The sequence below is a fragment of the Protopterus annectens genome, chromosome 15.part0 (genome assembly GCF_019279795.1).
Source record: "Protopterus annectens isolate FY-2018-M chromosome 15.part0, PAN1.0, whole genome shotgun sequence".
NCBI lineage: Eukaryota > Metazoa > Chordata > Ceratodontiformes > Protopteridae > Protopterus > Protopterus annectens.
In genome coordinates this window covers 742,300,643-742,315,407 of record NC_056749.1, presented here as the reverse complement: position 1 = coordinate 742,315,407, position 14,765 = coordinate 742,300,643, and the positions used below count along the sequence as shown (strand labels likewise).

The following is a 14,765-nucleotide window of genomic DNA, read 5'->3' as shown; positions in this document are numbered from 1 at the left end:
TATGAAACTTCCACTTTACCTTATCGGCTTGTTCCACAAGCCAGAATTTATGAAATAGCTGTAGTCGGCTTGTTAAAAAAAGGCAGAGGCTGTCTGTGCCGTAGTCGGCTTGTTAGGGAAGCCAACGGCAGTCTCTAATACATGAGAATTCCCACTTTACTTTATTGGCTTGTTATACAAGCCAGGAATAAAACAATTGCCAAGGTCGGTTTGTTAGAAAGCAAGAGGCAGTCTGTGCCATTGTCAGCTTGTTACAGAAGCCAGCGGCAGCCTTTAATTTTTATGAATTTTCCACTTTACTTTATCGGCTTGTTACACAAGCCAGGATTAATAAAATTGCCGAAGACGGCATGTTAAAAAGTCAGAGGCAGTCTGTGCCATTGTCGGCTTGTTACAGAAGCCAGTGGCAGCCTTAAATACCTATGAATTTTCACTTTACAAGTAATTGCTGCTAGATAGGTTGTATTACCCATCTGTGACTGCATGTTGAAGCTTGGTTCACCCATCTCCAACAATGCAATGGAGTTTGCTTCACCCATCCATAATTACACACCGGATGATTCCCCACCTATCTCTAACTGTACACTGGAGCATATCTCATCCATTTATAATTACACACTGGAGGCTTGCCTCACCCATCTCTAGCTATAGTTTGGAGTTCGCCTTACTCAACTGTTTATATCTTTCTAAAGTACTGTCATGTTTCAGTATAGTTAGTTATTTGTGATGAACTCTAGGTATGTGTGATACAAGCCCACCTCAAAATGTTGACTCCCATAACCACTAGGGTTCTACACAGATTACGTATACCCCACACATTAAACACATGCACCTTCAAAATGAGTCAGTTTTTGGCTGCTGAAACATTTTTTCTTCCATTTCATTCATACTTTGCATGCTTTTTTGCCATCTGTCTCAGAGAAGTTAAATGTTTGTAAGGGTCATGTAAACTTGTAAAAGCACAATTAATATGATATATATACTAAAAATCCATGACATTTCCTTAAAGAAAAACATTTCAGAAAGGCTGTCTGCACCACAGCAATAAATTATTCTTTGCAAAGTCAGATGTTAAGGGATTTGGCCATCAAAGATAGTTGATTTCGATTTTAAATCTTCCATTACAGAGTTTAGAAAGATTGTGCATATTGTAGCAATATTTGCTGGATTGTTGTATCTGAGGTCTGTCAAAAGAAATAATTGTATTAACTCCAAATGCAAATCAGAATAAATAAAATATGTCTACAAGTAAAAATGCATTATTATGTAATTGCATTTTAGTGAAAAAGCAAGTAATACTACTACTACTACTACTAATAATAATAATAAAAATATTTTCCTTCCAGGTTGACCCTTATGGCAACATCCTTCTAACGACCTTGGAGATGAACAATGAGGTCATGCCCTCTGATGTCACTAGCAGTGTTAGTGACTCCCGCAACTCTGTAATGTCCTTTGACAGCTCAGGAATCCAATTCAGGAAACAGCTGACATCTCGGGATGGCCTAGGACACCCGACACTGGAACGTAGTGCTGCCCGCAGCCGTGCCAACTGCCGTTTACGCAGGCGGTCTTCCAAGCTGAAATTGAAGATTCCAGACCTGACAGATGTCAGTACCATCGATAAATGGTCACGGATCATCTTTCCCATTACCTTTGGATTTTTCAACTTAATCTATTGGTTATACTATGTTAACTGACACCATAGGCCTTTCCTTCAGAAACACGGAGGTGGCTTTTAGTTTTGTTCTGTTTTTTGGCAGCACAAAACTCAAGTGAGACGGAACTGCGAATGTGTATAAAACTAATTGTAAAGAACTTCAACAATGTAAAAAAAAAAAAAAAAAATTGCAAAGGATAATTTGAATGTCCAGCGTAAATATTCATAGGAACCTAATGCATTTTTACAGCTTTTATTGCTCTCTTTCTCTCCCTCTCTCTTTTCTCCGGATGAATCCGGATTTGGCTTTGGTCTCGCAATGCATGGTTTGGGTTCCATTTATTTATTTTACCTTTCCATATTTCTTGGGGGGTGGGGGAATGTAGGGCAAGAGCCATGACCTACAATGATGCCTCATGCGATCTTTAATATCTCTTTTCTCATGTCCTCTTATCTTGCCACTGTACTGATGTGTCCGACTCACTGCTACAATATGTTCAAATTCATGTACGCCAGCTGCAGCAAGCAAATCTTACCAGAGTTAATGCCAGAAAGGACACACAAGAAGAACAAGACCACATTTTCACATCTGTGCTCTCAGTAGAAGAGCAGGGCATTTTCCTTTTCTTCTTCAGTGTAACATATCGTGCAAATCCAGAGAAATTCAATAACTAAAGGATTGGTCATTTCCATTTCTTGGGAAAAAAATCAAAATCCTTAAATCCTATTGTGGCAACAGTCCTGACAAATTGAAAACAGTTATTGAGTTTATAGGTCACTATGAGCAATGGGAGTCTTTCAGCTGTTATCTGGACAACTCTTTAACTTGGAAGCAGTGGGTATGCACTCACCCAATGTATCATTGCACCATCAGTTTTACATTTCTTTTGGACATGCCTGAATGAGAATTTCTAAGAGTTTGGCACCTGCCACCTTCACTCTGCCTTCACATGGATTAAAGGAAGATAATTAGGCATTCATATTTATGAAGGCTTCATTACCTAAGTTATTAGAGTTGTTCCCATTGACTTGAATTGGTTTGTAAAGCACGAGCTTTTAGCATGAATGATTGGGAGCCTAACTCATATGTTGGAAAGGACAGTATTCATTGTAATATGCATTAATGAATATAAACTGTTCAGAATGTGCCCAAAGTTTGTTACTAACCAAAATGAAGATGCTTGGTTGCTTATCTATGACCATGAAAAATTTCTTTTGGGGTTCGTTTCTTTTTAATCCTAGCTATTTACATATGTAAGTCCACTTTTGTGCATCACTGTGTATTAATAGTCATGAGTTAATAAAATTGCCCCAAGACAAAAAAAAGAAACAAATCAACAAACAAAGCAGAAAACACAAGTGAATTTTTTTAACAATGGGGCACACATTCTTTATTACAAACCCTAAAAGCCCTTTATAGTGCAGACAAGGTAGTTAAGGTAACTTACTTTCTAGTCATCATGGTTGTTTAACAATGTCATAGTATAGTGTTTAAGTCTGGAGTGTCTACATGCTGGCTTAGCAACAATACCGAGTAGCTATTCATATGATACAATCAGTATTTGCAGGATATTTTTAATCTGTATCTCTCAGGTTTACCTGTTTTAAGAAGCTACAGTACCACTCCTGTTTTGTAATACTTGTGATCAGAAATAATCTTAACTACACAGTTATGCACATGAGCATATCATTGCTAATGCTACATGGACGGCTTCACTGGCGGATACTCACTGTATGCACATACATATATTGCACTCTGTTGCCTTAGCTCTAAAGTCCACACCAAGGCTGGAGAATGACATTTATACATTAATAGTGAAGGAGACCAGGTCCCTGCAAAACCATCCAGGTGATTGTGTTTGTAAGGTGCTCTAAGGAGGATTCATGACTGTGTTGTTCAACAATTAACTGTGATTTTTCTTCTGATATTCATTTTATCATGATCCATTATCATCCTATTACAGGGATGTGCTTCTGTTTATGACAGACTAGATACTGAAGTCTATTCAGCCAATTCAGTGTATCAGTCTTGATCAAATGGAATTCAAGAAGATAATCAGTGCTGAAAAAATGTATGCCAGCTCAAATATAAGTTTATCAAACAGTGACACATAAATTGCTGAAACATTTAAATCTTCCCTGACTGCCATTCCCACACCCTCTTAATCACCTGTAAGACTACACAAGAGTAAACAAATTTAAAAAGAAAAAAAAAAAACATGACACTATAATGCATTTTGATTTTTTTTTCACTTGGTGCCTGAACATTAGACATTTTTTTTCATGCAGGAGATCATCTTGAACTTTATTCCATCTATCGATAGGAGTATTTTTCAGAATACCATGGAAATTAAAGTAAAGAAGCGATCTGTAGTTAATTAGATAAACTTGCTTTGTCTTAATCTTAGGTGGACTGTACACAGCTATTGTTTTTCAGTCAGACTAAACTTACTTTAATGAAGAAGGTTCAGTTTTTGAAATTATTCATTTTTTTTCAGAATCAATTATTTGCACATTCTATTAAATATACCACCTCACTTTATGAGAGAAAAAAAGAGCTTGCAAATATCCATAAGATCAAGATATATAATATTTGACTTTACAGACTGGTTTTTGGATATACTGCTGGTCTTAAAGAAGATATTTGCTGTCACTATAAACCTGTCCTTGTCACAGGCGTGCAGTTGAAAATAATAGCAAATAGTCATCTGTATCTGCATACCAATATGGATACATTAACAGCAGCTAAAACTCAACTGGTCATTTCTGCAGTGCACCTATTAGATGAGTTGCCATTCCTAGTTTTGAAGAAAAATGTAGTTTCCTATATCTTGCAAGAATTACTGTGTCACATGTATTCTTAAACTGTATAAATACTTTGTGCCAACACTGTCCTCAGGGAGGTAACCCCATGTTGCAAGACAAATAGAGTGGGGAAAAGTCTTTGCACTGTCCTCTCTTGTACATCATCATATTATCTCTTTAGGTCTTTTTTCAGAAGGATTCTATCTTTTTGGTCCATTGTCCAGTTATATCACTATGGCTAAACTGCATGAGAAAGATGCACAGTTTCTCTGACAAAGTGATTCATTGCTACAAATGCTTCATTGAAAATAACTCACATTATCATCTGTAGCACACCTGAAGCATTTATTAAACATTAATGTCCCACTGAAAACATGCCTGTTCTTCTGTGTTTTTATCCGAAAATTTAACATGTTCCTCTTAATGGCTTAACTACAAAGAGTAAAATTACTGAATTTCCATCCTTTGGAGTGTGGATCTAAAACACATTTATTCTCCCTCACTTTGTTTAGCGGTACAGTTTTTCCACATTTAAGGCTTCCTCCTATGGAATGCCTCCATCCTGTCTATGTATTAGTGGTGATTACTTCTCCTAGTACTTGACACAGAATAATCCATGTTTTCTTTTTAAGCTGTGAATAGCGAGATAATGTTTTACTGTATCTACTATGCATCCACAATTCTTAAACTTTCTAAATTGCCTTCTCTGATTGCTAGCATGTTGCTGGGTTATTTGACATCAGCATACCTATGTACCTTTTCATTTATGATATTTTCGTCACTCGCTCTGTCACAGCACTCATCTCTTCTTAATTGGGGATTCACAAATATGTGACCCTTCACGTATTTGCACTATGTTTGAAATGCTCTCCTTGTTATTATAAACTCAAATTCTTTATAATTCCTATAACTTCATGATGTATTGTGCATCAGCAGTAATATATTGCTGTATTATTTGCAAGCAGTATATAATTTTCCTTCCAAGCATTCTGTAGTATCATTTCTAAAGATATAGACACATACTACCAATCCCTTGTGGAGTTATTTACTTTGGCTTTCTGCAGTCTGCATTTTGTTTCTTTTTTGTATTTCCAGCTGCGTTGTTTTCCTGTATTTCCTACATTTTACTATTATCTAATTAGGCGAAATAACTGCTTTCCTTATATATACTCACCTGTGGACCTCCCAAAGCACTAGCAGTTCATTTACCACTGATTAGCTTGTATAGCTCTGCTACACAATACATTCTACTCATTTCTGGAGGCTTTGTTTCCCATGCCATCTCATTTGTATGTACTAACTCAGCTGTTGCTCAACTATGAGTAAACAGAAACAACCTAAAAAGACATAACAGTTGCCTCACAAATAATCTCCCTGATAGCTGAAAGGCAGGCATCATTTCCACCTCTTTCCTTCTGAGATGTGAAAATAAACTCCCATTGAACTATGCCAGTAGCACTATGCAGCCATGCTGTGGTTTCACCATTTGCTCTACTGACAGCCGCCCTTTCTTATTTGTATATCAAGAGGTACAATTTCCTGTCTTTCTCTGTTTTGGATCCTTTATGCTCCTTCTGCTGCTCTTCTTCTTCTGGCTACCCTTATTCAATATTTCCCCCCTAACAGCTATGTGGTTTACAGTTTTATTTTGATTATCACACTTAGTTAAGACAATTACTGTTCCGTGGTCATTTTAATTTTTCACAGTTGTATGTCCCTTTTCTCCCCATTATCTTTATGCACATGGACAACTATCCTCTTTTCAAGGACCCATGTCTTAGTATGGTGTTACTCTGTACGTATGGCTACTTTGATGTAAATGATTAGGTGATGTCATTTAATTCTGTGATACCTCCTTTAATATAATGCAGTACTGCCCTTAAAACTATTGTGTTTTCAATGGGTTCTTATACTGTCTGAAGTTTATCCTATAAAATTATTGGCAATGGCCTCATTCACATCTTAAAAGTGATCACAGTAAAAGTATTCTAGTTACAATCTATTGTTTTCAACTCCACTATTAATGTTTTCATTTTCTCATGTTTCTAATGATTATTTTCACAAAAGCATTCCTCTTTCTCCTTTTTATGGATGGAGAAGGCTAAGAAACTTGTCTTTAGACCAGGGCACCATGTTTTATCTTCAGTGTGCGGCATGGTACACTTGCTTGACACTTCCACTTTATAGTTGTTTGCATTTAACCATCTTCTTACATACTTATATATCAACTCATCCTATTCTCTTTCATCTCTGTCTCTACGTTTGGTCATGTGTGCTAGTGTGCAAAATTCTTAATCATGCTTTTCTACTACTAGGATAGAGTGATGACTACTCTATCTAGGCTTTACTCTTCTATTACAAGTTTAGGAAAGTTATTGTCTAAGTTATGGGGCATTGATAATCACTCAGTTATAAACATGCCAATTGCCAGTAAAAGACAACCAGCAGGTTACCTAGATTCTTTACTTTCTTATACCATTAATGCTATAGTGTGTTTGCAGAGTAGCCATAGGATAGTATTTATACACACTATGGGAGATTAACCCAGGACATGGGAGAAATTATGCTGCTGTTTATCTGGGTGGGCAATGTTTTGCTTGTCTACTACATGTTGGATGAAGTGGCAAAGAGCAGCATTGAATAACCAAAGTAGTATTTGACTGAGAAAATGGTGCCTCAACCAATTATCTTTGGATATCTCATATGTGGATCAGGAGGAATGAATATTGTTAACTGAGGACATACCTATTCATTGAAACTAATAAGTCAGCTCAAGACAGCTGAGGAGAATGAGCCAAAGCATGGGACATAACCAATGTTTTAAATGAATCAGGCTGGAAGAAGGCTGAGATTGGCAAGTCAATCGCAGATACATATTAAGTAGATGTGTCCACCATGCCATGCAAAAGGGGAAGCAGGACAGCTTAGTAAGGGAAAAAAAGAGAAAGCACATGATGACTATGAAGAGACAAAAGAAACAATGTGGTGAGTGACACTTGTGACAGACAATACTATAAAACACGGAAATTATTCAGAGAGGTGGAGCTCAGGGTTTAAAATCAGCCAAATGAATAAATCTGGAGAGTGACGTCATTACAAGTCAGTGCAAGATGTTCTCCCACAGATATTTTATCATTCTAGATATCATATTTATTTCATTACATTTTAAGAATTTGCATCGGTTTATAGTGATGTATGTAGGACAAAAAGCAGTTTATAACATATGATTTATGACTATGGCATTGTTAGGTTTTTGAACACATTACAAGTAGCACATTTTTTGCAACTATAATACAGTTTTACATTAATAAGATAAGCCATCTCCTGTGACTTGAAATGTTACACTGCAGATGTGAATATGCATAGCATGGTAAACCAATTTAAAATGTGATGTATGAGCTAATAACACTTTTATCTCTTATCCATTAACTGATTGAGCAGATGGTATTGGAAGATTAAGTTACAACTATGGGACATGAATGGAGCAGTGATACGTCTTCAGCTACTTTGTAACTAGAAATGGACAGCTGGACCTTTTTCAGTCCTGAAATGAATTCATAATGTGGATGTCCTGAACATCTGAATGCCTTTTAGTCAAAAGCTAACAATGAGAGGAAAAATATACATTTGTGCTTTTTGTGTTTGTGGAATAACCAGAAGGATAAACAGGGACCCCAGTTTGTACAACTATATTATACAGCAGTACAGAAATGGTATATCAAACACCTAATATGAGAGTTCATTACTGTATATTGACAATGAACTACACTAAACACAATACATAATAACTGCACAAAACTAGTTGAATATATACATATAACATTGAAAGCACATACTTTGAGTAAAATTAGCCTCGCTTAATTGTGAACAGCATAGACTAGTACAAAGCAATCTTTCCAGGGGATCAACTCCCTGTGCACCCCTGCACCTAGATAGAACCCATTATTTTATTAATCACATTTTGAGATTGCACCAACTTAGAGAGTTATAGACATATTATATTGCTTTAACTTTGAGATACTACAGATTTGTAGTATACTTCTGAACACCACATTTGAACCTCCACACATCACTACAACATTTGGAAATCTAACAAATTTAGACAAACAATGTCTCGTGTAAGTATGCATGAGTGATATAAGTAAAATGAGCAAATATATTTTAATCATAAAAAGAGAATGAATAATATGATGAAAGGCTGAAGTAACATTCTTAGATGAAAAGCATGTAGTAAATAAAAATAAAGAGGACAAATGAAAAACTGAGGCAAGAGGAAAGGGGTCAGTTGATTGATAAAAGAAAGGAACCAGGCCCTTCTAGAATATAAGAATTGATGTCTAAGAAAGATGACTTTGTAACCCTTCACAAAGAAAAAAACATCTGTAATGATTTAATAGAGTAGGAGTTGGTAGGGGGTTACGGCTTTTGCTTAGGTAATATATTTAAAAAAATATGCCATGTATGAATTATGACATTGGAAAGTGCAGAGAGGGCATGATATGTGGCTGTTCTACTGGGACCAGCTGCCTGACATTAAACCTTTGAGTTTTCACCTGTGTCCTGAGGGGACACTACTTGAAAAACAACAACTCTGCGTGTATGCTGTCCTTGCTCACTTGACAACCTGCTCAGAACTTTGTTTATGGCTCCAGCTGTATGTTGAAGCATGTACTGTAGGAGGCGTCTGGCCTTTCCACCATGTAAGGCCTGCAGTATCTGTACTAGCATACAGGTACAGAACCACTTACACTGTGACAGCTCATTCACTTTAACTTATATAGTTAACACTGTCTTTCAACACCATTATAACACTTAAAGTCAACAGTTCTGCCAGTCTACTTCATGTTTTGCAATCAGACATAGGGCTTCAATAATCCTCATCTGCATACATGGCTTAAGGAATCCAAGAAACCTATTTCTAGAACTGGACATGAAGTTAATGTCTGGTATAGGATGCTATACTTGCAGTAACTCCTTTTGGAATCCCACTCTAAATATATGGAATTGGAATCTGTCTATTCATATTTGAAGACGAGGGGGTGTGATGTAAGCCGAGAGGCTCACACAGGTAGCATAAAATGGTGTAATAAAAGGAATGGAGAAGGAAGATAAGGCACTTTCATTTAAACGGACTCCATGTTTTCTGATATTGATCATTTTTCAGTGGTAGTATATTAGTAAGGGTTTTATGAGCCATAAATTGTTACTAAGGGTTTTACAGTTATATAACACAGCTGACTTCTAGGGCACTATTAAAAGGAAGTTGCTCTAATGAAATATGCAAGATTTGGGAGAAGAAAATAATAACAGATTTCCTTTGATAGTTTTGGATAGCAATATCCATTAACAGAAATGTTATGCAGTAAAGGTAGGCAGTAAAAAAAAGGTAGAATGAAGACGTGAAATGCTATGAAATGATTTTATGATAAGTAATATAATGCTTAAGATAGGGGAAATGAAAAAATGAGTCAAGGAACAGGAGAGGAAAGGCAGAAAAAATGTTAAGGTTGGGTGTGTGAATTGTGGGGACATTTGAAGATAAAGACCACAAAGATGAATGTTTTAAAAATGTGCAACCAAAAGAAGGGCAAGTGTTCCATGATGACTTAACAGAAAATGTTGCAGTTACTAAAGAGCTGCTGCAGGCAGTTAATAAAGGCACAGGAAGGAAATTATGTAGCTCAAGGAAATGGAAGTGGATCCAGTGTGCACTGCCATGAAGTAAAGGGAAGACTGTGTTTGGAAGGGTTCTGTATTATATAAGCTTATAATTAAGTTACCTGTTAACTATGATGGTCCTTATAAAAGGTAGCAGTGGCCAGGAAATGATTTAATTCCATCTCAGTTTGATATTAAAGTGCCATAGACTGTGGTTGGAAGGGTTCTCTATTATATAAGCTTATAATTAAGTTACCTGTTAACTATGATGGTCCTTATAAAAGGTAGCAGTGGCCAGGAAATGATTTAATTCCATCTCAGTTTGATATTAAAGTGCCATAGACTGTGGTTGGAAGGGTTCTGTATTATATAAGCTTATAATTAAGTTACCTGTTAACTATGATGGCCCTTATAAAAGGTAGCAGTGGCCAGGAAATGATTTAATCCCATCTCAGTTTGATATTAAAGTGCCATAGACTGTGGTTGGAAGGGTTCTGTATTATATAAGCTTATAATTAAGTTACCTGTTAGCTATGATGGTCCTTATAAAAGGTAGCAGTGGCCAGGAAATGATTTAATCCCATCTCAGTTTGATATTAAAGTGCCATAGACTGTGGTTGGAAGGATTCTGTATTATATAGCTTATAATTAAGTTACCTGTTAACTATGATGGCCCTTATAAAAGGTAGCCGTGGCCAGGAAATGATTTAATTCCATCTCAGTTTGATATTAAAGTGCCGTAGACTGTGGTTGGAAGGGTTCTGTATTATATAAGCTTATAATTAAGTTACCTGTTAACTATGATGGTCCTTATAAAAGGTAGCCGTGGCCAGGAAATGATGTAATTCCATCTCAGTTTGATATTAAAGTGCCATAGACTGTGGTTGGAAGGGTTCTGTATTATATAGCTTATAATTAAGTTACCTGTTAACTATGATGGTCCTTATAAAAGGTAGCCGTGGCCAGGAAATGATTTAATTCCATCTCAGTTTGATATTAAAGTGCCGTAGACTGTGGTTGGAAGGGTTCTGTATTATATAGCTTATAATTAAGTTACCTGTTAACTATGATGGTCCTTATAAAAGGTAGCCGTGGCCAGGAAATGATGTAATTCCATCTCAGTTTGATATTAAAGTGCCATAGACTGTGGTTGGAAGGGTTCTGTATTATATAAGCTTATAATTAAGTTACCTGTTAGCTATGATGGTCCTTATAAAAGGTAGCAGTGGCCAGGAAATGATGTAATTCCATCTCAGTTTGATATTAAAGTGCCATAGACTGTGTTTGGAAGGGTTCTGTATTATATAAGCTTATAATTAAGTTACCTGTTAGCTATGATGGCCCTTATAAAAGGTAGCAGTGGCCAGGAAATGATGTAATCCCATCTCAGTTTGATATTAAAGTGCCGTAGAGCAGTTTGGGATGTACCTTTTGCACCAACACAGGTGATATCAAAAGAGTCGTGATGCTGCTTCCACCATATCAGTAGAAAAGCAAAACTGGCGTTTATTTTAATAAATTCTTCATAAAACATTATTTCTGGTTATACCATTAACGGATACCCCCTGACACATTCAACCTGTGGGTATAGCCCTGCACTCTTCCGTGCTGTGACATCACCTAGGGAGAATGCTAGCTTTGTAAGCATGTCCTTAACAAAGTTTATCTATCCTTTTATTAAGGATTGCCCATAAAATAATTGGAGTAATACAGGGGGAAAAGCATCATAACACTATAACTATCAAATGCACAATGCACGTTTGAATTCTTTGGGAACACTTTATAGAAAGTATAATGGGTGATATGGCCAAATGTTTCCTCTCTTGTTTAGTGCTGTTATGGACAGTAATGTAATACTAGACCTGCCACACGCTATAATGGCATGTCGTGATGAGAAGGAAATTAAGGAAAATTTGTAGAAAGTGAGACTGTTTCTTACTTAGCATGGAATATAACAGTTCAAGAAAAAATGAATTAAGAGATGAAAGAAATAATTCAAGAATATCTAAGTATGAGGATTAAAAGGAAAACAATCATGTACATATGTATATTATTAATTAAATTCTTCATTTAGAAAGAGAGATGAAGTTAAATTGTTAGATAGGGGTGGGGAACCCTGTATTATGCATTCGATCAGGTAAGAGTGAAATTTGCTTTTAGGGTTTTAAAAAATATATATTGCATTATCTAGGGTTTTACATATTTTGTGCTGTGCTCTTGTTTCTTATGCAATGCAGGGTATTTTTTTTCTCCATTGTCAACATCTATGTTCTCCCATCCATGGATTTTTTTTTTTTAATTTCTCTCTCTGAAGCTGTTTGATAAATGAGTTGGCATTTGCATTCATTACATATGCTGCAAAGCCTCTGTTTTGTGCCAGCACCAAATAACCAGTGTCCATTCCATAAATGCCTTTCCATAAGGTTGTGTGTTACATGTAGTATGCTCTATAATGTTGCAGTTTCCCTAAGACGATGTCATTATACTGCTATTTTACCTGAACTGTGTTACAAACGTATTCCTAGCAGCATTCTGAAAGACATTTGAATTTCTTTCCTTACATTCATGCTTCACACCTCTCAACTGTACAGATTTTTTCAGAATGTCCAGATTTTTGCCTGATATTTTTGGTTTGTTTCTCATAAAATCGTGGTTTTCTGGCAAATCATTGATGGTTGAAGTCTGAAAATAAAGACAGACATTTGAGCTTCGGACTTCATACCCTTCAAAAAATTCAAGCGAATGCAATACCTATTATTCTATCAACTTTCTAAGTTTGTAAGTGCAGTATTTAAAAAGTGTCCCTATTTTTGGGCCTTTGTCCCCCCATTATTTAAGGCTTTGTCCAGATTTCTTGCTCTAAGAGGTTGAGAGGTATGCTTCCCTTTCATGTTGCAAAAGGATCATATTTCTGCCACAGCTGGGCAGTATTTTGCAACTTCTGCATAAAACTGGCATACTGTCCCACTATTTACGGATATTGACATGTGTATGAAATGTTTTTCTAAGCAGTTGCATGAATTCATTTGCATAAAGATGCATTTCTTTTAGCCAATCTGGTAATGTTATTCCCACACTGCCTACGACAGAATGTGTTAACTTTCTGCAAGATGTGGTAATATTGAATCTAATCATATTTAATGAGCAGAGCGTAGCCCACCATCCTATGAAGCAACAGACAGCCTTGTTATTGAAAGAAAAAAAGAACAACTGGAACTTTTTCAAATGCTGATATTGTGGAGAACATCAGTTTTCACTTACATGATTTCTACAATTTATGTCTCCAGTGAGAGTAAATCATATTCCTATCTCTTACGATAAACATTAAAATACAGAAGCTTCTTTACAATCCCAAAAGAACATCTTATCATATATTAGAATTCCGCCACTATATACTCTCCAGGCCTTTGGGATTAGCACAGATTTCCTGAATTACAGAAACTGATAAAAGTACGCAAATTTCCAAGTAAATGCAAAGCATATCCACAAAAAGTATCAACTTTGACTGCATGCACAAGTATGAAACACATCCTATCAGTATACAAGTAAACATTTCTTGGCATAAATCCAAAATGCTAAACAACATCTGACATCCAGCTGTTGAAGAACGTTGTTTTGTAGGCCATTTGTATGAATTATGCAGAAGCATTCTGCATAAGTAGACATATTTTATTAGGAAAAAGGGAACTAATAGCCATTTTAAATGCCCCTTGTCAGTGAGAGCCTTACTCCGAGGTACCTTCAAAAAGTTTTCACTGTACTGTATAGGAAACATTTGAAATGTTTACAGATAAAGAATGTTCTGAAATCTCTTACAGCATGCCTTTAAAATGAATCAGAGAATATATTAGTGTTTTCAGGAATTATGTTACTGAGGCCGAGCTGCAGTACATTTGTAGCAGTCATCTCTAGATCCCCATAAAACAAGTTGCTCCACATTCACCAATACAAATGGGGCAGCTATTCAACTACACAGTATGTTTTCAACAAGCAGAGAAAAGAACAGGGAGTCTTTTTGTTTTTGTTGCTTTTAGGCAGGAGTCTGTTTTCTTATTTCAAAGTTTTTCTCATTGTTCATTGTTTGAAGTAAATACAAACAGAAATGCACCATTATTGTACGTTATGCTAACCATTTTTAAATGTATAAATTAATTCTGATCTACAAACCACAGTCTTACTTCTGGGAAAATGCTATCAGAAGAATAGAGTAGACTTTGTTTTGTTGCTTTTAGTGTAGTGATGTAGACGTGAATGATATTATGAAAAAACAAAGACACCCAGTTCAAGAGAGCCTCCTTGGCACACTCTTTTGATACGAGGTAACTGATTGGAGGGCCTTTACTTCTGTTACCACTTTCTGCACTGGACAGCCATTCATCATTACGAATTCTGCAAAGGAAGTGGTCACAGCAGAAAAGGATCAGCTGTGTATTTCTTTATTTCCCCGCATCCTTCCAAAAACTGCATTTATATTTTCTATTCCCTTCTTCTTTGCTGCAACAGTTTTTGGAAGATATTGAATCTAAGTGAGACTTGCACAGGTTTACAGATTTTTATGTACAGACTGTCCTCAATATTAAATGTTTCTTAACAAAACTGATATCAGTGCCAAACTAATGTAATGTGTAAATCAACTTTTTTA

General features: G+C 36.1%; 1 protein-coding gene across 1 annotated transcript in view; it reads left to right on the top strand.

The window, feature by feature from the left end:
• Nucleotides 1-12,769, top strand: part of LOC122790044 (gamma-aminobutyric acid receptor subunit beta-4) — a 1,529,477-nt gene extending 1,516,708 nt beyond the window's left edge. The window contains exon 9 of the mRNA XM_044057608.1: nt 1,347-12,769. Within this exon, the coding sequence (XP_043913543.1) occupies nt 1,347-1,700 (354 nt within the window). The 3' untranslated portion in view covers nt 1,701-12,769. The remainder of the gene's footprint in view (nt 1-1,346) is intronic.
• Nucleotides 12,770-14,765: the final 1,996 nt, after the last annotated feature.